The sequence below is a fragment of the Aotus nancymaae genome, unplaced genomic scaffold, assembly GCF_030222135.1.
Source record: "Aotus nancymaae isolate 86718 unplaced genomic scaffold, 86718_ANA_hifiasm-v0.15.2.pri h1tg000016l, whole genome shotgun sequence".
NCBI lineage: Eukaryota > Metazoa > Chordata > Mammalia > Primates > Aotidae > Aotus > Aotus nancymaae.
Window position 1 is genome coordinate 82558701 of NW_026988428.1, and position 25412 is coordinate 82584112.

Genomic DNA, 25412 nt, shown 5'->3' on the forward strand with positions numbered 1-25412 from the left:
TGTGATGTATTTGTTTATATTTAATATCTGTATATTTCTCCTCAGACTGAGTGCTGTTAACTTTGTTAAATTGAACCTGCACTATTAAATGCAGATATAAAGGGGAAAGTTATATCATTTGGTTTATTCTTAAAGATTTGTTAGCAGTTTTTACTCAATATCTATTCATTTTATATAGCAGGTAGGACAAAATACTGCCACATACTCTGTCTTTCTAAAAATTGTATATCCTTTCCAGATTTTAAAGGAAAGATTGTAAAACTTGTGGTATCCTGGGGGGAAATTTTTGGTGCAGAATCCTTATATTTCAAAAAACTAACCCAGCAAAAGTAGAATTTTAGTAATTTATCTGAAAAGATTTAAGTCCTGCAAGTCTTGGGAAAATCTGAAAAGAGATTAAATTTGAAGAGGAAAATAAGCTCAAATATCTAGACATTGATATCACATTTTCTGTCATACTCTTTTTCTATTTAGACTTCACGAGCTTCAAAAAAAGTTCATAATTTTGGAAAGAGGTCAAATTCAATTAAAAGGAATCCTAATGCACCGGTGGTCAGACGAGGTTGGCTTTATAAACAGGTATTTTTTTTTCTATTTGATATGAAACAAAAGACAGAATCAGAAGGAACCTTTTTAACTGAATGTACCTAAGACAATTCTATAAAATCATAAAATTAAGAAGGAACTACAGAGAAGCCACCCAGGTTCTTTGACTGCTTGTTACCCCTGAAGAATATCAAGGGAACAGTGAAGACAAAAGGAGGTGAACATTACTTAGAACAGAGATTGTGTGTTTGTTATGGGTATATCTAAATTTAAAATTAAATATATGCTATATGAAAATGTTAGAAATTGCATGGTAAAAGTATCCAGGTAGAAATATTTTTTTTTAATGTCAAAATTGAAATAAACAACTAAATATTAGTACAAGGGTATTGTTCATTTTTCTATTGATATAAAAATCATTAGAGAAATATACAGTTATATCTCCTCCTTTATATAGAAATTTGATAATTTCAGATTTTTCTGGGTTTTTTCAGTTTTTTGATTCTATAATATGAGACTAGTCTTTCTTCCTCTTAAGTTTTTTGGTTATGTTTTCTTTCTTTATTTTTTTTTTTCTTTTTAATTTGCTCATACAGAGTTTACTGTCAGGCATCCTGGTAAGTTGGAGTTTATATTGTTGTAGTAACTGGGGAACTTGCTATCTAAGCTTTTTTGGAACCTTATTAGTTTTGGAATTAGTAAAGATGTATGTACATTACCTCCTTGGATTTTGGCATCATTTTGATTACATAGAGGCTGTTGTTTACTTTCCAGTTTGCAGCTGGGTTTCAGATAAGTGGTTGGCAGACAACTGAGGTGACATCCTCAGTCTTCAAAGGCCTTTTTTGTTCTTTGATTCTATATGCTTACAGATTATACAAAGAAAGTTAAATATTAGTTCATTGGTGCCAGTTTATTCTGTTAAATATTGCTAATTGCTTTCAGGTGACCTAATGATTTTTGTTTATTAAGACTCATAATTTTTATTTAAAAGATCATTGTCTATATATTTATTTTTTTCCCAGCACCTAATCATTGACTATATTTTAACTATCTGATATTTAAGCTTATCTAAGCCAAAAGATTTTTGCACATTTAGTTTCTTTTTTTTCTTTTCTTTTTTTTTTTTTTGAGACAGAGTCTTACCCTGTCGCCCGCCCAGCCTGGAGTACAGCGGCATGGTCTCGGCTCACCACAACCTCTGCCTCCCAGGCTCAAGCAATTCTCCTGCCTCAGCCTCCCAAGTAGCTTGGATTACAGGCATGTGCCACTGCTGCCCAGCTAACTTTTGTATTTTTCGTAGAGACAGGTTTTCACCATGTTGGCCAGGCTGGCTTTGAATTCCTTTCCTTCAAATGATCCACCCACCTCAGCCTCCCAAGTGCTGAGATTACAGGTTCAATGAGCCACTGCACCCAGCCCAGTTTCTAATAGAAAATTTGTTCCATATTTTCCAACTAGTCTTTCTAATAAGTCCAACTTATGTTCAAATATTTGATTGCAAAATTGAACCTAATAGCCTGTGGCACTCCTTATTTAAAATAGTTCTTGTTCTTATTTCTTGATCCCTTGGTTAATTTAGCATTGCAAAAATGTTACCAAGTAGCTTCTGTAATAAGTGTTTATTTTGGGCCAGGCACTTTGAGCCTGTAATCCCAGCACTTTGGGAGGCCAAGGCTGGAGAATTACATGAGCCCAGGAGTTCAAGAACAGCTTGGGCAGCATAGTGAGACCTCCTGTCTACTTTTAGGTCAGGAGTTTGAGACCAGCCTGGCCAACATGGAGAAACCTCGTCTCTACTAAAAATACAAAAATTAGCTGGGCAGTAGTGGCACACACCTGTAATCCTAGCTTCTCGGGAGGCTGAGGCACGAGAATCACTTGAACCCGGGAAGCGGAGGTTGCAGTGAGCCAACATTCTACACTCCATCCTGGGTGACAGTGTGAGACTTTCTTAAAAAAAAAAAAAGAAAAAAAAACTTGAAGAAGATATCATATACCGTTTAATTTTTTCCTTTTTTGTCTTTTTTTTTTTTTTTTTGGTATAGCTGTCAATTTTAAGGTCAAATCTTTTACTTTGAAAGATTTTACCCATGCTAATTTCTATAGTTCTAAAGTCATTAGATGATTCTCACAGCTAGAAATAAATTTAGAAATAATTAATGCACATCCAAACTGGCCTTTTTTTTTTTTTTTTTTGGGTATCTGTTTAATTTTTACATGCAATTTTGCTACATTGCATATGGGAAAGTAATTTTTATTAAAATTCTAATTTTGTTTTGAGCCTGATATTTTAATGAACTAAATTACTTAGAAATAGCTGCCAAATAAGCTCTCTTTTCTGCATGATGAGCAAATCCCAAGCTGTAGACTAAGAAGAAAAAAGTTTATGAAATATATTTGTATATTAAGCTTTCTTTATTCACCGTCATTTTAAATCACATTACCTTTGGAATAATTTCAGTTCACATATTTTTCTTCTTGTTGAAGATTAACATATTTATTATATCTGGTTTACCAGAATGCCCGCACTCCTGCATGGTTACGGTAGTCTCATCCTAGCAGACATTTGTGTTGAGACGAGTGAATTTCAGATTGCTTAGAAATATGAAACCAAATCAAATTGCCTTAATGAATTCCTTTTACATGATGGTATTACTTTTCAGAGACAAGTCTAGTTGAGAATATCTTAAGGCCCTAGAAAACTACCTCCAAATTTTTAACTGGCCTTTTAGTTAGATTATGTTACACATACATCGAACATTCCTTGTTTTAAAAGTTTACTTTAAAAAAATGAACAAGGTCGGCTGGGCGCAGTAGCTAATGTCTGTAATCCCAACACTTTGGGAGGCCGAGGCGGGAGGATCACAAGGTCAAGAGATTAAGACCATCCTGACTAACATGATGAAACCCTGTCTCTACTAAAAAAATACAAAGATTAGCTGGGCGTGGTGACGCACGCCTGTAGTCCCAGCTACTTGGGAGGCTGAGGCAGGAGAATTGCTTGAACCCGGGAGGTGGAGGTTGCAGTGAGCCGAGATTGCACCATTGCACTCCAGCCTGGCAACAAAGCAAGACTCTGTCTCAAAAAAAAAAAAAAAAAAAAAAAAAAAAATACACAGGGCCAGGCATAGTGGCTCACTCTTGTAATCCCAGCACTTTGGGAGGCCAAGGAGGGTGGATCACCTGAGGTCAGGAGTTCAAGACCAGCCTGGCCAACATGGTGAAACCCCGTCTCCACTAAAAATACAAAAAAATTAACCAGGCCTAATGGCAGGTGCATATAATCCCAGCTACTTGGAAGCTGAGGCAGGAGAATCACTTGAACCCGGGAGGCAGAGGTTTCAGTGAGCTGAGATCGTGTCATTGCGCTCCAGCCTGAGCATCAAGAGCAAAACTTCGTCTCAAAAAAATATAAATAAATGCACAAGAAGTGAGTTTTTATTGTTTTAGAAATAATCTTTAAAAATGCTGATTTAATGCAGGACAGTACTGGCATGAAATTGTGGAAGAAACGCTGGTTTGTGCTTTCTGATCTTTGCCTCTTTTATTATAGAGGTAAGTTTACCCTAGACTATCTTAGTGTATTTTTTTGTAATTGATAAGTAAGTTATGTATTATATGTATGTATATTAAGTATCAGATACTTTTTTCAAAAGAAGTATTATAATTCTGTGTGCTATTTTATTATCAACGAATAGTATCAAACAGATTTCTTCTTCTTTGACATATTCTGAGTCTTGGGGTTATGATAGAATAAATATGGTGCTTCAGACCATCTTCGGTCTGAGTTTTAGTCCAGCTTCCCTAATCTTTGCTCTATAATGCTACTCTTGAATTTGATGCATTACAGATACAACCCTTAGTTTGACAAGGTTGTTTTCACATGTCAGTTTGGTCAGATCTAGCTTATGGTTCCATGAAGCACCCAATTCTGCTCCACAGCAAATGATATTAGAACATAAGGGACTACTATGATGTATTAGCAAATGAAAAAAATAAATTACAAAGAAATATTTTCATTCTGAACTTTTTTTTGACCAAACACTGATAGCTTTTCTCTGGTTAATAAATTATTAATTCAGTTTTAAATAAAAGTCCAGAGATGTTTCTGTTCATATGCCACAATCTCTGAGATACTACAAAGTTGTTACCTGCCAATGAAAGCCATATCTAGGTGGTGCTCTCCAGAGAAATCTGCCTCAGCTATAGTATAAAGTCATGAATCTGGATTATCCCTCCTTCTTCCCTACTTTAAACTTTGGTTGTAAACTGCCACGAAGAATTAGATTGTCAACCCATGATTAATAATTTATGACTTCTCTTGAAAAGTATAAGTTAGAAGATATGACGGAGTTTTAGAAATGATTAGCAGTTTTTATATTTTTTGACTACACAAAAGACCTGTAGCAAATTTATAGTTGTGTATTGAAGCATTATAATGCATATTAACCTTCAAAATTTGGAATTACTAGAATCATTTTCATCTGCAAACTGTACTAGAGAATTACTGCTGATTCAGAATTAACCAACCCTATAAAGTTGCATTTTGTCATAGAGATGTTCCTCAGGCTGCAATTGTGGTATTATCTTTAGTTAAATGCTAAGCTTACTCTACAATTTTCCTTAGGGGTTTTCTGACTCTTTCAGAAAGTTAGAAGTTGTATTTCAGGCATTATCCTTAAACTTATAATTTCTCTTTTCCTCTCTTTTTCAGTATATTATGGACTACTTATAACAAGAAAATGTTTATTACGTCTAATATAAGAATTTGTTGGATTTTTGGGGGGTGGGTAGTTTTTGAGATGGAGTCTCCCTCTGTCGCCCAGGCTGATCTCGGCTCACACCTCTGCCTCCCAGGTTCAAGTGATTCTCGAGCCTCAGCCCCGCAAAGTGGCTGGGATTACAGGCACGCGCCACCACGCCTGGCTAATTTTTTTCTTTTTAGAAGCTGGGTTTCCCCATATTGTCCAGGCTGGTCTCAGACTCCTGACCTTAAATGATTCACCCACCTCAGCCTCCCAAAGTGCTGGGATTGCAGATGTGAGCCACCGCACCCAGCCAAGAATTTGTTGATGTTACTTTTCGGCCAAAAAACACTGAATTCCTTTTAATTTGCTATTTTTGTTGCCCAGGGAGGTGGGGCTCATCGCTTTTATTATAATAGGAAAACTTTTTTTTTTTTTTTTTTTTTTTTTGAGATGAAGTCTTGCTCTGTTGTCAAGCTGGCGTGCAGTTGTGCAATCTCGGCTCACTGCAACCTCCGTGACCTGGGTTCTAGCAATTTCCCTGCCTCAGCCTCCCAAGTAGCTGGGACTGTAGGCATGCGCCACCACACCCGGCTAATTTTTTTTTTTTTTTTGTAATTTGGTAGAGATGGGGTTTCACCATGTTGGCCAGGATGGTCTTGATCTCCTGACCTCGTGAGCTGCCCGCCTCAACCTCCCAGTGCTGGGATTACAGGCGTGAGCTACTGTGCCTGGCCTATAATAGGAAAACTTTTAATCATATTTGAAAAATGTAAAAGTGAGTCAGAAACCATGCTAATGGATATAAAGTTGAGAACAGTAGACCCTGGGGAGGGCTGAACATAGTACCGATTGGGTACTGTGCTATATTGGAGACTGATTCATTCGTACTCCAAACCTCAGCATCATGCAAGTTACCTCTGTAACAAATCCACATGTGTACTCCTGAACCTATAATAGAAGCTGGTAAAAAAAAAAAAAAAGCAAGCCATGCTGAGTATGAGATTCCTTATTATTAACCACTTGCATTTTACATGCAATGTATTTATTAATTTTAGTAGTTTCCCATGTAGGAGGCATATAAAAAAGAAGAAACTGTAGAAACAAGAGAAATATCATTTAACTCGCTTCAGATGACTACTCTGCAGATTGTTGGAAAGAAGTATTTGATACACATTTTCACTATTTTATCAATAAGAAATGTTAGATTTTAAATTAAAATAATTAGATTTTAGTGAGATGATCATAGTAGCCTGTATATATTTTTTTGCATATTTACTATTTGCTGAGTACTGTGCTAAGGCTGAGGCAGAAGAATCGCTTAAACCTAGGAGGTGGAGGTTGCAGTGAGCCGAGATAGTGCCATTGCACTCCAGCCTGGGCAACAAGAGCGAAACAGTGTCTCAAAAAAAAAATTGAAAAGGTAGATTAAGGCACAAAGGGCATTTGTTTGCCATTCTAATGAACTGTATCTTGAATGCAAGAATAATTATAGGATCAGGAATACAAGTTAGGAAAATCACTCTAGTACTTTAATTAGAAGCCAAAAGACCAGTTAACAGTGTTGGAGTATTCCAGGTTATAAATGATAATTGTGATATTTACCCAGCTATAACTGCATGTAGTTTTTGTCTTACTCCCAAATATCTTTAAAACTAAGTAGAAATGGAGAATCTAAAATGTCACTTGAATCCAGTAAAATATTGAGATTCTTATGGCTCCTGTCCCAGGTCATGTTCCCTAGGAAGCAAACTCTGTGATGGAGATTAAGATGTAGAAAGCTTTTTGGAGAGTGTTGTTCTTGGAACCGTCGGCTGTGGCAAAATGAAGGAAGAAAATGGCAGAGACAAAATGGTCTGCCATGCATTCTCAGAAAGGCCTCTGCTGACCCCATGGAGAGTTCTTTCATTCTACAAACATTACTCAGTACTTATTCTTTGTCAGTCTATGAGGCACTCTAGGTGATAGAAACTAGGACCGTGCTTAGGTCGGGCTTAATATAGAACTAAACAGAAGAATGTTGGATTAGGAGCAGTTTAAGAAGCTGAAGAACTCGGGATAGTCATTTGACAGAAGATGAAGATTTTTTTATATACACTTTCTTTGATTTTATATAATAATGGCAGTATTTACTTAATGCTTCACTCTCTGTGCTGATTTTTTTAATGTGCATTAACTCATTTAACCCTCATAACAATCTTTTGAGGCAAGTCCTATTATCCCCAGTTTAATAGATGAAAAAACAGATATGAAGCATTAATAACGTGCCTAGGATCTCACAGGTAGTTAGTGTTAGGCAGGAAAACAACCTCAGGTAATCTAGGGAAATCACCCTTTGCTATAGTGCCTCTGTCTATTCTGAAGAAACTTTAGGAAAGATGATTTTATCATGGGACATAGAAGGATGTATTATTTGGTTAAAATGATTTTTTAATAAAGATGACTTCATAAGGTGTTTCTGATGATACCCTTTATATAAACATAAACATAAAATTGAATTCAAAATTAGGATGTGATTTATTCTTTTAAATTGTCATATTCTCCATAATTCATGACTGCTTTCCACCTCTTTTTAAACTTTTGGACTAAATCTATACTTTTGTTCATTCTTATACGCATTAGTGAATTGTACCAGAATGAGCACAGAATAGTAAAAACAAAATTTTATTCCATTATTATGAGAAAAGCTATAAAAAAAAAGCCTCCATTTAGGCCGGGCGCGGTGGCTCAAGCCTGTAATCCCAGCACTTTGGGAGGCCGAGGCGGGTGGATCACTAGGTCAAGAGATCGAGACCATCCTGGTCAACATGGTGAAACCCCGTCTCTACTAATACAAAAAATTAGCTGGGTATGGTGGCGTGTGCCTGTAATCCCAGCTACTCAGGAGGCTGAGGCAGGAGAATTGCCTGAACCCAGGAGGCGGAGGTTGCGGTGAGCCGAGATCGCGCCATTGCACTCCAGCCTGGGTAACGAGCGAAACTCCATCTCAAAAAAAAAAAAAAAAAGCCTCCATTTAATACAACTTTTTCCCTTTTGGATGTTTTGCCAGAAACATTCTAAATGTTTAGAGATGAGGGCAAAATAGATAAAATCCCTTGTTAAGTTTTTGATAATTAGGAAAAAAAAAATCACACAGCAAGCATAATAAAAAAAATTATTTCCTATTGATGGTTTCTCATTGGTGAGTTTATTAGCCTGATGACACAGCTTTATTAACTTGTCTTATGGGTCCATAACAATGAAGTACATCTTTCAATTTTCATAAACAGCTCTGCCGCCAAGCAGCAAGTTAATAATGTGAATCTATGCTGTGTCAAGATTAATGTTTATCATTTTCCTAGGTATATTTTATGTGCTTGCCTTGGCCTGTAATTTTGCCACACTACTCTATTGTATATCACGATGACCAGTTAAAGCAGACCTTCAAAGTTAAATGTTTTAAAAAGCATGTAATTTTTATAGCATAGTTTAAAATCTGTATTCACTATACTCCAAGAATGTTATGAAAAATAAAAATAAAAAGTAAATATGTATTCACATGTGTCTTCATTTACTCAACAAATTTTTTTGAGCTTCTACTACTGTCATTGTAAGTGTCTTTATAGAACTTACATTCTAGTATGGAGAAAAAGATAACAAGCAAATAAATAACTAAAACAAACAGCATGCTGGAGGTGTTGAGAGTAGGGTGTGGTAACATTCCCAAAGGAGAACAGAGAAAATGTTAATTAATAGCATTTTAAAATACAGTAGTCAAGGAAGACTTCATTGATGAGACCTTTGAGCAAAGCCTGAATGATGTAACCAACAAAGCCATGTATTTGTCTGAGGTTAGAAGGTTGGGAATTTAAATCCCATCAGAAATGAGGGTTGAATAATGCCATTACTTATATACCAGTATATTTTCAGTGAATGACATGTAAAGGGGCTTTGTAGAATATAGTATACATACCAAAGTATAAATCCTTGTGCTATTTGATATTTTCATTGAAAACCTTATTAAGACCTGCCTAAACATGAATATAGTTCATTTATATACAGAAACCTTTTGATTTGGCAAAAATAGATCTTAAAAAAATTTACTGTGCATCATGAGAATATTTAAAATTCTAATCAGATGTTAAATTATCTCTTAGATGAGAAAGAAGAGGGTATCCTGGGAAGCATACTGTTACCTAGTTTTCAGATAGCTTTGCTTACCTCTGAAGATCACATTAATCGCAAATATGCTTTTAAGGTAAGGAAATAATACAGTTTTTAATTCTGTGTTCAAAACTAGCATTGCTTAAAAATAAGCAAATAGCTTTGCTTACCTCTGAAGATCACATTAATTGCAAGTATGCTTTTAAGGTAAGGAAATAATACAGTTTTTAATTCTGTGTCCAAAACTAGCATTGGTTAAAAATGGATATTGAACCTTAGATTATTACAAAAAGCTATTTTAGTTATAGTGCTTTTTTATATTTAAAATATATTAATTAATGGTCTTATGGTTGTATAGAAGAATGTCCCTCTAATTAGGAAGCACATGCTAAAATATTTAGGGGTCAAGTGTCTTCATGTATATGCTTTCAAATGGTTCTAGATAAAGCAAACATATCAGAATGCTAATAATTGATAAATATAATTATGGATGTCCTACTGATTATTATACGTTCTTTCAAGATTACTATATGTTTGAATTTTTTTTTTAATCCAAAAATGTTCCACTTCCTAATGGTTTGAATTTTTTAATAATAAATTTGGGGTCTGGACACAGCAGCTGACACCTGTAATTCTAGCACTTTCAGAGGCCAAGGTGGGAGGATCACTTGAGTCCAGGAGTTGAGGACTAGCCTGTCTCTAAAACAAACAAACAAATGAAACTATACTAGCCAAGCATGGTGGCTAGTCCCAGCTACTTGGGAGGCTGAGGTGGGAGGATAACTTGGGCCTAGGAGATCAAGGCTGCAGTGAGCCATGATTACACCATTGCAGTTCAGCCTGGGCAACACAGTAAGACCCTGTCTCAAAAAAAAATTATTAATAGAATAGACACAGTGGTTCATGTTGTTATTCTAGGGCTCTAGGAGGCCAAGCTGGACAGATAGCTTGAACCCAGAAGTTCAAGACCAGCCTGGGCAACATGGTAAAACCCTGTCTCCACTAAAATTAGAAAAATTGGCCAGGTGTGGTGGCATGTGCCTATAGTCCCAGCTACAAAAAAGGCTGAGGTGGGAGGATTGCTTGACCCCAGGAGGCAGAGGTTGCAATGAGCCAAGATTGCACCACTACACTCCAGCCTGGACAACAGAGTGAGACCCTGTCAGAATAATAATAATAATAAATTTGGAGGCAGAGTACTATAAGACAACAGTGTTTTTAGTAAATGTACATATATGTACATATTATATGCCTGGGCATGGTGGCACATGCCTATAATCTGTAATCCCTACTTGGGAGGCTGAGGTAGGAGAATTGCTTGAATTTCCAGGAGGCAGAGGTTGTGGTGAGCCAAGATTGTGTCATTGCACTCCAGCCTGGGCAATAAGAGCAAAACTCCATCTCAAAAAAAAAAAATTGTTACATTAGCCAAGGAGAAAAAGAACAGGAAAGGTATAGTGGTGAGGTTAAGGAGTTGGTTGGGTGATGGATGGCCTCAATGAGAAAGAAGGTAATGTAATTTGAGTGAAGACCTGAGGATAAGAGGGGAGTATCTTCATATTTAAATTACCTTTATCAAAATAAGTTTCATCAACAGTGTAAACCAGAAAAACATAATTAAATATTTTATGATGTTATAACAAAGGTTAGTAGTTTGAAAACTTAAAATTATTACTTTATGAAGTACACATGTAGAGGTGCATGATATTATTTGGCCATGAATTTAAAATTTGTATTGCTTATCAATTTAGCAAGTGTTTATTAATTTGTGCTATTTGTAGGACTTTTTTCTGGGTTTTTAGACTATTAAAAAAATACTACAATGTTAAAATGGCAATAAAAGTGACCATGCATCTTAAGTATATTTTCTTTGTAATTATTTGGTTTAGTTTTAATTTTATCTGTAACAAGAATAGTAATTGCTTTTTCAATTTCTCTCTTGTGTGGTATTGTTTCCTCTGAATTTATGAGCTGCTTTACTGCTAAGTTTGTTGACATTGATGCAAATGCATGTCAGAATGGTAAGTAGAAACTTTATAGACAATTATTGAACACAAGCATGGAACTTAAAGCTAGAGTGGGTACTTTGACATCCTCTAGTAAATATTTCCATTTGACTGATGGCGAGCATGGGTGGGGTTTCTTAGTGTCTTGAGTCATGGCTAGAACTGGATCTTCTTAACACCAGCCCAGTGTTCCTTACATTGATCATAAATATGGGCAGTGATCTTTATTTTTTCAAAATCCCACTCAGAGGGTCCCAGTAACACTTTGTAGGTGGTTTTAATAATCTTAACATAGACCATTTGAGCTGTTTATTAAGGAACAGCTCTAAAAGGAAACACTATTTTGGATCATTTATTAATCTTTTGTGTTTGGGTGTAGATATCTATAAAGCATTCTATGAAATACTTATAAAATGCAGCAGCAGTGCTTTTTGAGGCCTAAAGAAATTGCTAATGCAGGAGAGAAATGCCATAACATGTACATTTCTATTAATTTTGTTGCTGTTTGCTTGGAATATTATGGAATAAAGAGATGTGGCCAGGCATGGTGGTTCACACCTGTAATCTCAGCACTTTGGGAGGCTGAGGTGAGCAGATCACTTGAGGTCAGAAGTTCGAGATGTCAAAACCCCGTCTCTACTAAAATACAAAAATTAGTTGGTCATGGTGGTCCACACCTGTAATCCCAGCTAATTGGGATGCTGAGGCAGGAGAATCACTTGAACCTAGGAGGCAGAGGTTGCAGTGAGCCAAGATCGCACCTGTACTACACTCCAGTCTGGGCAACAGAGTGAGACTCTGTCTCAAAAAAAAAAAAAAAAAGGAGGTGTGAATTGCAGTAAATGGAAATTGCTGGAAATGTGGAGATGGAAAAGGCACCACTAAATCATTTCTCACCTCCTTTCCTTTCCATGAACTTTTTTTTTTAATTTTAGAGTGTGCATTCAACTTAAAGAAAAAGGGTTAAGTCAAGATAAATAAATTAATATAAGTTAATAGTTACATTTTTTTCTTAATTCATTTCTACATCTCATAAAAGATAAGTCTACTTTCTCTGAAATTTGATAGCAGTGATCTATGTCAGGAATCACTTACCTTTTTCCTCTTTCTTTTACAGAATCCTATATTTTATTTTAAAATGATCATGTCATTTACAATCAGGCAGCCCATCCAAACATGCGGACCTATTATTTCTGCACTGATACAGGAAAGGAAATGGAGTTGTGGATGAAAGCCATGTTAGATGCTGCCCTCGTACAGACAGAACCTGTGAAAAGGTAAAAGCTTGTAGAAAAAATGACGGTGATTTCCACTTCCATTTTATTCCATGCCTTGCGAGTATTTCACTATCATAGTACATATCATTTTAATAGTCATGGTATGAAATCATTTTTTCCTCAGAAAGCAAGGATCAATTCTTGTTCTGAATTAAATTAATGCACATTTTGTTAGTTTGCAATACCGCCTACATTTTATTCCACTTTTCTTCTTTATTCATTTTCACCTATCAGTGTACTGGGGTGAATTCAGAAACCTAACATTCAAACTGAATGTTCTTTCTTCTTACAGAATTACCTTTAATTTCCGGTGAGTACATTTTTAATTGTTAACCTTAATGCTACACAGATTTTTATCCTTCAATATGGTGTTTTTAAGATTCTAAATCTTAGAAGAGAGTTTATTTTTATGAAGTTAATTTGTGTTTTTGTGTAATACTATGTTGATGTTTGTAAAGTGTAATAAATTACAATAAGAAATTTTGATAGTTTCTTCAACATTTCTAATTAATTTGTTTTGTGATGAATGTCTCCAGAAGATAATTCATCAAGCATTTAGATTATTCCCAAATATATCCACTTCTTGAATTGTACCTTTTTTATATTGAAACTCCACTACTCAGATTCCTTGATAATATAGATAAGTGTTGTTAAAATTGACCCATGTGTTCTTCCCTGCTTGAAGAAATGAATCATTTTAATATTCTTCCTCTGATTAGATATATTTAATACATCCAGTCAGAGGAAATCTGTTTCTCAGACTACATAAATACAAGTAGTATAATGTGTTGTTTAAAAATATATATTCCTATAATTTGAAGAAAAAAATATGGTGCGAATAAATTTTTCTTTTAATCAGGGACAGTTGAGCACATACCTTATATAAGAAAGATGGCAATGTGCAAGTTGAGCCTTTTTTCCCCTCTTCTCAGGAAATGAGGGATTGTATAAATTTAGTCCTTTGTTTTTCTTATTCTAGTGTGCATTTTAATAAAGTCTTAGCTTTTTGGCTAAAAGACTTAGGTCGATGTTTGTATATTTGTGCTGTTTTTATAAATATGAAGTCTAAATCAAGTTACCCAATCAGTAGTAATTAGAGCTGGGGAAAAACTGAAAAGAAAAGAGGGTCTAGGATATAGTTCTAGGACATCTATTTTTAAGAAAAACCACTTTAGTCATATGCATATTCCAGGTTGAGAGCAAATAGAAGGAAAATCTGTTTTTGGAATTACATGTGTAAAAATTATCTGTATGACATAAAGATGAGGTGGTTAGCACTGATAACGAGAAAATGTGTAGGTGAAAAGAATTCATTTAAAATCTTCGGGTTGAGCACAGTGGCTCACACCTGTAATTCTAGCACTTTGGAGGCTGAGGAATCACTTGAGCCCAGGATTTTGACACCAGCCTGGGCAACATGACTTAACACCATCCGTACCAAAAATTTAAAAATTATCTGGACATAGTGGCACACACCTGTAGTAGTCCCTGCTATTCAGTAGGCCGAAACAGAAGGATCACTTGAATCAGGAGGCTGCTGTAAGCTGTGATTGTGCCACTGCAGTCCAGCCTAGGCAACAAAGTGAGCAGAGTGAGACCCTGTCAAAAAAAATAAAACTTCAGTACTTTTTTTTTTTTTTTTTCTAAGAGGTAGGGTTTCACCATGTTGGCCAGGCTGGTCTTGAACTCGTGACCTTGTGATCCACCCATCTCAGCCTCCCAGAGTGCTGGGATTACAGGCGTGAGCCACCACGCCCGGCCAACTTCAGTACTTTTAACTTCAAAACAAAATGTTTAGGGAATTGTTTAGAATATAGAAATCTGTATAATAATTAATATTTATGTCCAAATAATTTCAATATTGCGTATTATACTTTTCTCAGAATTTCAACTTGTTTCTACTTTATTTTATTAAATTTACCACTCTAATAATTACTTATAATTTGGGAAGATGACGATGACAATTATTTGGCTTGGCTTGGCTTTTGGCAACCTGATGGTTCACCTGATAGTTCACTGGTTATGTGCTTATACAATTTTCAGCCAGCTATATTCGTTAATCTACTGAGACAAGATTTATTAATACCACCTGTGTGTCCAGATTACAGTCCGTTATCCTGTAGAAATTACATGTTTTTTTCCTACTCCTAGCTTTTGGCATTTTTATCCCACCCTATTAGATTTAGTCATTCAAAGTGAAAGTAAGTATAGGGAGATTTTGTTTGCTTGGTTTTAAGGTAGTGCACTCATTTTGCTGTACGGCTCACATACTTAAAATATTTATTAGCGCATATCACTCGAGAGATGTAGCATCCAGTTTTTAACTTGAGAGTTGATTTTCCCTAACTTTATAAAGTATTTCACCTATTCACTACAGTGTCGTAGTCTCATAGTGTACAGATCATTGATAGCCAAAAAAAAAAAACTAAGTATAATATAGATTCTCTGAATAATTTTCGTCTCTAAGCCCACCGTTTTCATTTTATGTATCACAGTGTATTTTCTGCAGTAACTTAAATGTCACTTTTTAAAATTAGATCACAAGTTTACATTACTTATGGTACTTTAGCATACTTTTCTGAGTCAGCTTTGTTCCATTTAGAGAAAAGTCTTCACATGTGTCTTTTTGACTATTTTTTCAATGATAAATCTTGTTAGGGGGCGGAACACACCACTTTAAAATAATGCATTTAGGCCAAGCATGGTGGCTCATGCTTGTAACACCAACAATTTAGGAGGCTAAGGTGGGAGGATTGCTTGAACCCAGGAGTTCAAGACCAACCTAGGCGACCAGTGAGACCCCATCTCTAAAAAATTTAAAAATCAGCTGGGTGTGGTGGTGTATGCCTATGGTCCCAGGTGCTCGGGAGGCTGAGAGGGAAGGATCGCTTGAGGCCAGAAAGTTGAGGTTGCAGCAAGCTGTAATCATGTCACTGCACTCCAGCCTCGGTTATAGAGCAAGAGACCTTGTCTCAAATAATAATGATAATAATCATGGTGACAGTCATAATTATAGCTTTAGATAGACTACAGTAAATATGTTTTTAAAATCTTTTTGGTTAATTTATGTTTAATATTAGAATTCCTACCCTCCCAAATAACAAGGATACATGTGCTTTTAATGTAAATTTTCTGACTTTTTTCTGTTCTTGTTTTGAGATGGAATCTCACTGGATAAAAGTCGCCCAGGCTGGAGTACCGTGGTGCAATCTCAGCTCACTCCAACCTCTGCCTCCCAGGTTCAAGCAGTTCTCCTGCCTTGACCTCCCGAAGTGTTGGGATTACAGGCGTGAGCTGCCATGCCTGGCCGACTTTTATTTTTCAAGAGAAAGAAGCTCATAACCTATCTTAGTAAATTTTCCCAATGTCTAATATTGCCTCTAATCTAGAAGCTATGCTTTATATCTAACCGAAATAAATGGATAGTTCATAAGTCTAAGAAAAATAGTCACCTTTTTTTTTTTTCATTTTTTTCTGTGAACATATTTCAAACTTTTAGATATCTTCATCTATCATTGATTACAGATAATATGCCTATGGATCTACATATTTTCCACACATCATAAACATTGGCAGCAGAACCATACCTAGTTTCTGATAGAAGCATTTTTATTTATTGGAATATGGAGGGTTGACTGGCTCCTGAGAGGCCTCCTAGAGTGACATGATCTTGGCAGTTTTGTGCAGGTTTAGACACTTAGCTTGATCTTGTCAGAGCTTGGAAGTGATTAGACTCAGGGAAAGACCTAGATACAGCAACTAGAGTAGTGAATAGTACAACTGTCAAGTGGCCTAGACACATGCTGTTAACTGGCACATTCTTTCAGTGGGCAGGTGGACATGGGATGCCAGATTCTAACTCGAGGTTGCTTAACATGATGAAATTACAGTGGTAATAAGGTCTGTGCCAGCCACTCATTCACAGATACCCTCTGATCTTGGTGACACAATTATACCCATTTACCAAAGAGGAAGCATAGGCACTGTAAGTGTTCTGTACTTTGCCCAAAGACACAACCAGTAAGAACAGAGTTGCAAGCTGGACATGTGCAGTCAGGCTCCAAGAGCTCTAAAATCATACTGAGTTCCTCTTGAATACAGACTGGAAATGTTAATCATATGGTTCAGATCTTAGATAGCATCAGACTATAATTTCCTGTTGCAGCAGTTTCCACAACCAGAGTCATGTTTGTCTCATGAGTCAACAAGGAGCTAATCCTGGCTGGGAGCCATGTTGATTCTTTCAAGGGACTAGCTACTATGGTCCTTTAAGAGTAGATTTTGTGATTTAACTGTCATAAGGCAATCTTAATTTGCTTTATTTTCAGATTCCTAATGATGGGAACACACATCACTTTTTACCCTCCAGTTCTTGATGTTTCCTTTTTCCCCTTTTCTGTTTATACATTCAGGGGTCAATTGTGCTTGAATCTTAATACCACATCATTGGGTATTTGTGTAGACATGTTCACTGTGACCCTTTCCAGTTCCCTTGCCCCCACCCCTATAAAGTATAATTTTTCCTAGATTGAATCCCAGAAGTAACATGTGCATTATTTCATCTATGATTTTCTTCTCTGATTTCAGAGTGGACAAGATTACATCTGAAAATGCACCAACTAAAGAAACCAATAACATTCCCAACCATAGAGTGCTAATTAAACCAGAGATCCAAAACAATCAAAAAAACAAGGAAATGAGCAAAATTGAAGAAAAAAAGGCATTAGAAGCTGAAAAATATGGATTTCAGAAAGATGGTCAAGATAGACCCTTAACAAAAATTAATAGTGTAAAGTTGAATTCTCTGCCTTCTGAATATGAGAGTGGGTCAGTCTGCCCTGCTCAAACTGCACACTACAGACCAATCAACTTAAACAGTTCAGAGAACAAAATAGTCAATGTTAGCCTGGCAGATCTTAGAGGTGGAAATCACCCCAATACAGGGCCCTTATACACAGAGGCTGATCGAGTCATACAGAGAACAAATTCAATGCAGCAATTGGAACAGTGGATTAAAATCCAGAAGGGGAGGAGTCATGAAGAAGAAACCAGGGGGTAAGTATCTATCTTGTCATTATGAACCCAGGTTTCTTTGATACTGTGTTGGTGTAGATTGGTTTCTGAGCTACTGATTAAAATATTGATTTAAATTGTGTTTTAGCTGTTACAGCTTCATTATACTATATTTTTTATGATGATCAGATACAGGTATTTATTCTCTGTCTCTTATTTTCTGTCACCCAACTTTGCTAGTGACAAGGAGTCATCCTGCCTGACCAAGCACAAAGAAAGGCTTGGGTTATAGGTAGAGATTGCATTTATTTGGGAGGGGAAGGGAGTAAGCCCTATCCTCCCAATCCACCCCTGTCTTGTCCTCTGTCATTATCACCTCTTCTCTGACTGTCCTCCATTACCATGTTTCTGCATCTTGGTGCAATGCAAGGATCTCCTGAGACAAGTAGTAAGGAGGCAGTGAAGGCCTACTGCTCTCTAATTTTCAGTTGTATTCTTGGGCTTTTTGAAAATCCGAATGTACATAACTAAGTATTAAATTCAAGACCAGGTGCAGTTGTGCATGCTTGTAATCCCAGCACTTAGGGAGGCCAAAGCAGGAGAATCATTTGAGGCCAGGGGTTTGAGACCAGACTGGGTAACCTAGCAAGACCCTATCTCTGTAAAAAAAATTTTTTTAAATTAGCCAAACATAGTGGTGCATGCCTGTAGTACAAACTACTTGGAGGAAGTTGAAGTGGGAGGATTGCTTTTGAGCCCAGGAGTTGGGGGCTGCAGTGAGCTATGACTGTGCCACTGCACTCCAGCCTGGGCAGTAGAATGAGACCCCAACTCTAAAAAAAATAAAAAGTAAATATATTTATGTGAGCATTTATTTGTTTTTGCATACACTTTTTCTTAATATATTTATTTTACAACTAATATATGCTAATTGTGGGACCGCAAAGTAAAATAATGAAAAGATATATGGTCCAGGTTCTCACAAAGATAATTCTCTAGTAGAGGAGACAGTTGAATAAGTAAATGCAATTTATTATGATAAATACAATGAAGGCAGACCAGGGTGCTGTAGAACACATTTCGGGACAACCAACACAATCTTAAGGATTCAGAGTCCAGGAAAACCTTTCTGGAGGAAGCAAAACACAGCTGTGATACGAAGAATGGCATGCACATTATGGCTTAGATAGTCAAAGCTCCAGGGTTGATAGAGAACAGAATCAAAAGAAATCCAGTGGCCGGGCATGGTGGCTCACGCCTGGAATCCAAGCGCTTTGGAGTCCAAGGCAGGCGGATCACCTGAGGTCAGGAGTTCAAGACCAGCCTGACCAACATGGTGAAACCCCGTCTTTATTAAATAAAAAAAATAAATAAATAAGAAATCCAGTATGGCTTGGTTGTAACTGGGGAAATAATGAGTGAAGAACAAGGCTAGAGAGATAAGCCAGGAGCAATATATTCAGATTGGTGTCTCAGAAATCTGGACAATAAATGGAGAAAGTTTAAAAGTTACTGAAGTTATTGAAGTGAGAAGAGGAAGAGGATATATTTAAGATATAATTGACAAATCTAGTTGATTGCTTTGATATGCTTGATTGCAAACTAGTCTAGCTCAAGATTAAGTTTACTGCTGGGCGTGGTGGCTTGTGCCTGTAATCTCAGTGCTTTAGGAGGCCAAGGTGAGCAGATCACTTGAGGCCAGGAGTTCAAGACCAGCCTAGCCAAGATGGTGAAACCCCATCTGCTAAAAATACAAAGATTAGCCAGACATTGTGATACTTGCCTGTAATCCCAGCTACTCGGGAGGCTGAGGCAGGAGAATCTATCTCTTGAACCTGGGAGGCAAAGGTTGCAGTGAGACAAGATCACAGCACTGTACTCCAATCTGGAGTTCAGTGAGACTCCATCTCAAAAAAAAAAAAATTAAGTTTGAGGACTTGAGGGCAATCAAGAATGACACCCTGCCTTTTTGACCTGGGCAACTAGAGTGATTTGGTGCTTTTTACTGCAAAGAAAAGATTTGGGAAAAGAAAAGATAATGGCTGGATGGGTTACCTGAGTTAATGCATATGTTAATTAGCTTGATTTAGCCATTCCACAGTATATACATATTTCAAAACATCATGTTCACCATAAATATAATCTTATTTATCAATTTTCTTTAAAAAGAAAACTGGCAGATGCTCAAATTTACCAGTAATCAGGGAATTGCACATTAAAGAACCAATTAAACATTATTTTTCACTTACCAGATTGACCAAAATCATAAATAAATGAATTAATTAATGCATGGATGAATAAATAAGATTACTTAATGTTGAATGGAATGATAAATATGAATAAGCTTGTATATTACTAGCAGAAAAATAAATTAATACAATTTGATTAGACAGAAAAGAAGCAGGAAGTAGTTCTGGGAGAAAAAAAAATGAAAGGATGTTTAGAAATACTTGGAAAAGTAATCACTTTTGGGAAAATAATAAAAATCCAAATCAGAAGATTGCTGAGTCTCTGCTCACCAACTTAAGTCTCACTTCAAAGAAGAATCACTTTTCCCAAAAAAATCATACTTTCTTAAGTTTAATAGAGAGATTCAACAGATATCTGGAAATTAGAGGATTTTTTTTAAATTGTTAAGCATAAATACTAGTTTTAGGTTCCTTTTTGAGAGTAATTAATATCAGTAAAGTCTTTCTGTGACTTCTTTCTTTTGGAAATAGACCAACAGCTTCTGAGGGCTGGTTTTAGGTTATTTTGAGATACGGTTTTCTCTCAGTTCCTCCTACATTTTTGGGTTAACTGTTATGCCAGTTTTTATAAATACTGTTATTTAGATGTTCTTTTGAAATTGCATGAGTCCACTTTGGATCATAGGAAAATATCATCTGTGTTATGAAAACTTCATCATAAAAAATAGTTTGTAGTGTTTTATAATGAAATGATCTTTTCATTGGTGGAAGGAAACATAATTGTAATTCAGTTTATAATTTATTTTTTTTTAAACTTTATGAAACCCTTTCTTTTATTATTAAAAGAAGAAAATAGTTTAGGAAGAAAAAGGTTTAATATTTAGTCAAATAGTAGATCCCTGCATCTGTGAACAAAGCTTTAAAGTTTAATTCTGAGTGGCAGGCGCTGTTAAGATGCACGGTGCCTTAAGCCATTGTTCTGCATGGCAGAATCACAGGGACAGGATTTTTATGGTGCTTGACAGGCAGCTGCTGGTCAATGGGGCACTAAATCTGATGAAGGAGCTTAGAGTGTTCATTTCTTAAGCTTTCAGTTGAAAGTAAATCACACTTTGCTTAATTTGAATTTCTCTGGGGAAAAAAGTCACAAAAGAGACTTGTAGTTTTGAAAAACAGGTCTCGAAGTGCTAGAAATATATGGGATAAAAATACATTTACTTGATAGTAATCTAATTTTTAACTAAAATTCCCCAAATGTGTTTCCAAAGATGCAGAAGAGCCTTTTAATGTCATTAATTAACCAAGCTTACTAAAAATATATATATCCTACTATTAATGATCATATAATAGGTTGACAGTTCAGTTTCAATATACATCTCTACAACAGGGTCTATCTCACACATTAGAAATACTTCAGAGCACTTGACAGAAGTGTTTTAGGGTAATTATATTTTTGAACTATAATTTACACATTCGTTTATAGGCAATTTTTGGTGTGTTTTAGATTGATAATGTATATCCTCTTCCTTATATGTTTCTATGATATATCTCAGTGCTTAATCTCAAGCTTTTGCATATTAAGCCTACTGTAGTATTTCTTGAATTGAGGAATGACAACTAAACCAAGGTGTGTCAGAGTAAATTGCTTTAGTACTGGGGCAATCTCTTTGATGGAATCAACTTTCCCTAGCTGACATATTTGCACATAGTCATGGGGTTGCCAGCTCTGTACATTTTCCAGTTTCTGGCTTTTGTGTGATCAGAAAAGGTGACGGTGGGGAGGAAGACCAAGCAGAAACAAAATGGGAAATAGCCGTGTAGGGAAAGCCTCAAGGAATTGAACTCTTTATAATAGAAATAGATATATATATTTTTTTCTTTTTTTTTTTTGAGAAGTAGTGTCAGTCTGTCGCCAGGCGCGATCTGGGATCACTGAAACCTTCGCCTCCCAGATTCAAGCGATTCTCCTGCCTCAGCCTGCCGAGTAGCTGGGACTACAGGCACGCACCACCACGCCCAGCTAACTTTTGTATATGCTGGTTATATAAGAGAAATTGGATATATTTCTCCCTCGCTCTACCCCTGAAGCCATCGGATGCTTGTCCTAAATGCAGTGGTTCTTGTCTGGAGGCATTATGTTCAATTTTGAACAACCTCTTTTCTAGTAGAAACATTGAAATCCTAAAGAACAATCAGCATAATGAAGGAAATTTAGCTTAGGAAAAATTGTTGAAGGAATTAGAAATATTTAAAATACAAAATGAGGCATAGAATTTTGGAGCTCTAGAATAAGTTTATGATGCAATCATCTTCTAGATGAGAAAAGAGGATCCCAGTTTCAGTTGGCCATTCGGCTAGATTTTGGTAACGTATAAAGGGCTCTCTGGTACTATAAGATTATATCCTTCCTAATTTTTTAGTGCCTTTTTATTTTTAACTAAGTCACTGTGATTTATGAGCATGATTTTTTAAAAATAATATATCTTTGGCAAAATTTAAAAATAGAGGATTTTTTTAAAAAATCCATCCAAAAATTTAGATATCACTGGCATAATTAAAAGAGCAGTGCTTTAGAAAGTAGGAGACCTGCATTTTAGTTCTATCCAGACCTTGAACTCTTTCTGTAACCCCAAGTATGATCTCTTGGACCAGGCATGGTGGCTCACACCTGTAATCCTAGCACAAAAGAAAAAAGAATATGATCTCTTGGTCTTTTCTCCCCTACATTCCACTCTGCCCCCAACATTCTGAAAATCTCAGAATATATAACTCGTCTACAGTCTAAGTACTTAGTAGGAAAGTAAGAATCAAAACTTAGCTTTCCTGATTTTTGATCAACCACTTTTCCTATTTTACTATTTTCCCACTATATCCCCTCTGGGTGCTTTAACCCATGAAGAGAAGGTATATTTAACATGAGATTTTTCTCTTAGTATAAAAGTAACATAATTTTACTATCCCAATAGACCCAAATTACAGAGGTATTTAATTAATTGTTTGCCTCATAATCCAGAATGCACTCAATTCATCACACCTAATCACAATGAAATCTCTTTTTTTTTTTTTTTTGAGACAGAGCCCTCCCTCTGTTGCCCAGGCTGGAGTGCAGTGGTACAATCTCAGCTCACTGCAACCTCCACCTCCCGGGTTCAACCAGTTCTCCTGCCTCAACCTCCTGAGTAGCTGGGAGTACAGGAGCATGCCACCACACCCAACTAATATTTTCTAGTTTTTATAGAGACAGGATTTTGCTATGTTGAACTCCTGACCTCAAGTGATCCACCTGCCTTGGCCACCCAAAGTGCTGGGATCATAGGGGTGAGCCACTGTACCTAGCCTGAAGTCTTAACAATAATGTATCAGTATTTGTGCAGTGTTACTGACAAGTCTTTGGGTCAACAGAGAGCTCTTATATGCAGATTATCAGCGAAGGAAAGAGTATAGTCAAATAATTTTCCCATCAAATCTTTAATCCCTTATGGTCCATGTAATCATCAATATCTCTGACATTTTCCCAACCAGTAGGAGCCCATATAATATTAGGAGAAAGTTGTTAACTAAACATTGAAAGAAGAGATCCGGAAACCTCAGTTTGTGGAGTCTCAACCCTTCCACATACTTGGTTCATTGAATATGTTGACTTTTGTATTAGGATATAAATTTATGCCCATGGAGATGATAGTATAAGATGAATACTTGTAATTTAATCTTTCTTTTTCATTTTTTTGGGGGTGTTGGGGGAGGGCACAGAGTCTCTCTCTGTCACCCAGGCTGGAGTGCAGTGGCACGATCTCGGCTCACTGCAACCTCCATCTCCCAGGTTCAAGCAATTCTCCTGCCTCAGCCTCCCAAGTAGCTGAGATTATAGCCATGCACCACCACGCCTGGCTGATTTTCGTATTTTTAGTAAAGGTGGGGTTTCACCATGTTGGCCCAGCTGGTCTCGAACTCCTGGCCTCAAGTGATCAGTCCACCCCAGTCTCCCAAAGTACTGGGATTATAGGCGTGAGCCACTGCACCCAGCCAAATCTTGCTTTGTGTAATCTAGATTTTCTTGTGGTGGTGGTTGTTAAAAAGTTATGTTTGGGAAAAATAAAAAATTTGCCAGGTATGGTGGCATCCATCTGTAATCCTAGCTAATTAGGAGGCTGAGGCAGGAAAATCACTTAAGCCCAGGAGGTCCAGGCTGCAGTGTACTCCACTGCACTCCAGCCTAGGCGACAGGGTGAGACCCCATCTCAAAAAAAAAATTATGTTTGTATTTAGAATTTGAATTATATCTATACTTCTGTTTCTAAAGGGAATAGATGGCCAGGCGTTCATGCCTGTAATCCTGACAATTTGGGAGGCCAAGGCAAGCCGATTGCCTAAGCTCAGGAGTTCCAGGTCACCCTGGGCAACATGGTGAAACTGTGTCTCTATGAAAGTAGAAAAAATTAGCTGGGCATGGAAGCTGGTGTCTATAGTCCCAGCCACTCAGGGGGCTGAGGCAGGAGAATCGCTTGAACCTGGGTGGTGGGCTTTGCAGTGAGCTGAGACTGCACCAATCCACTTCAGCCTGGGCGACAGAGGCAAACACTATCTCCAAAAAAAAAAAAAAAAAAAAAAAGATTATAGGGAAACAAAAATGCTAACTTTACACAGAGTTTTTAATTGACTTCTCTTTTCTTTTTTTTCTGGCTCCCCTACCTAACTTTAAAAAAGTTTTTTTTTATCATGGATTTCACCTAGTATGAAGTTGGCTCTGTGATAGTTTTATAAATTCGAAGAGTGTGTTTATCAAAGTGGTTTTTTTAAAAATAGTAACTGAAATTGTATTCTTTCATTTTTGGAAATGGTGATATTTTGTGCTTAGTAATATGCAATTACATATCCAATTCCCAAAATTAGCATTTTAAAAGAATTATACTTTGCATGCATAATGTACATGAAGCATTTTTAGATTGCTTTAAAAAGCCCCCTGAAAAATATTCCACCATCTATAAAGTGGAATATTAATTCCTGTGCTGGAAACATTGTAAAATTGCTTAGATCGCAGATTTATATCTGAAATACTGTGATATTTAAGTATTTTATCTTTAAATAATAGAATTCTGAGCTTCAGCTTCAAGTCATTTTTATATTTCAAGTTAGGAAAAGCTATGAAAGGAAGTTATTCCTTCAAACCAAATGTACTGATGTATTTACTCCCATAAATAACCATGCTTCCTGAAAGAAAACGTACAACAGAATAGTCAACAGTCAACATACAATTGCAGTAATTTATTTTCTTTGTGTTTATCAAAGTGGTATGACTCTATGGGTTATACCATATAGTATAACTTTATGCTCTGTGGATATAACTCACTTTATATTTCATCGATACATAGATGAAATATACATACATTCCATCCATCCTAGTCCTCTGATGAGATGTATAAAAATGAAAATTTATTTATGTAAAAACAAATAAAATATAGGGACAGAATTGAGATGAGATTTTGAACATTC

General features: G+C 36.3%; 1 protein-coding gene across 50 annotated transcripts in view; it reads left to right on the top strand.

Moving 5' to 3' along the window:
• Window positions 1-25412, top strand: part of PLEKHA5 (pleckstrin homology domain containing A5) — a 238640-nt gene that overhangs the window by 127955 nt on the left and 85273 nt on the right. For 29 of the 50 annotated variants that reach the window (XM_064377723.1, XM_064377725.1, XM_064377735.1 and 26 more), the window contains 5 exons: window positions 475-579; window positions 4032-4104; window positions 9431-9531; window positions 12605-12720; window positions 17308-17775. In XM_064377723.1, coding sequence (XP_064233793.1) covers window positions 475-579; window positions 4032-4104; window positions 9431-9531; window positions 12605-12720; window positions 17308-17775 — 863 coding nt within the window. Of the gene's footprint in view, window positions 1-474; window positions 580-4031; window positions 4105-9430; window positions 9532-12604; window positions 12721-13012; window positions 13031-17307; window positions 17776-25412 lie in introns of all 50 variants that reach the window. The other 21 variants (XR_010343070.1, XM_064377721.1, XM_064377732.1 and 18 more) reach the window with 1 other exon arrangement.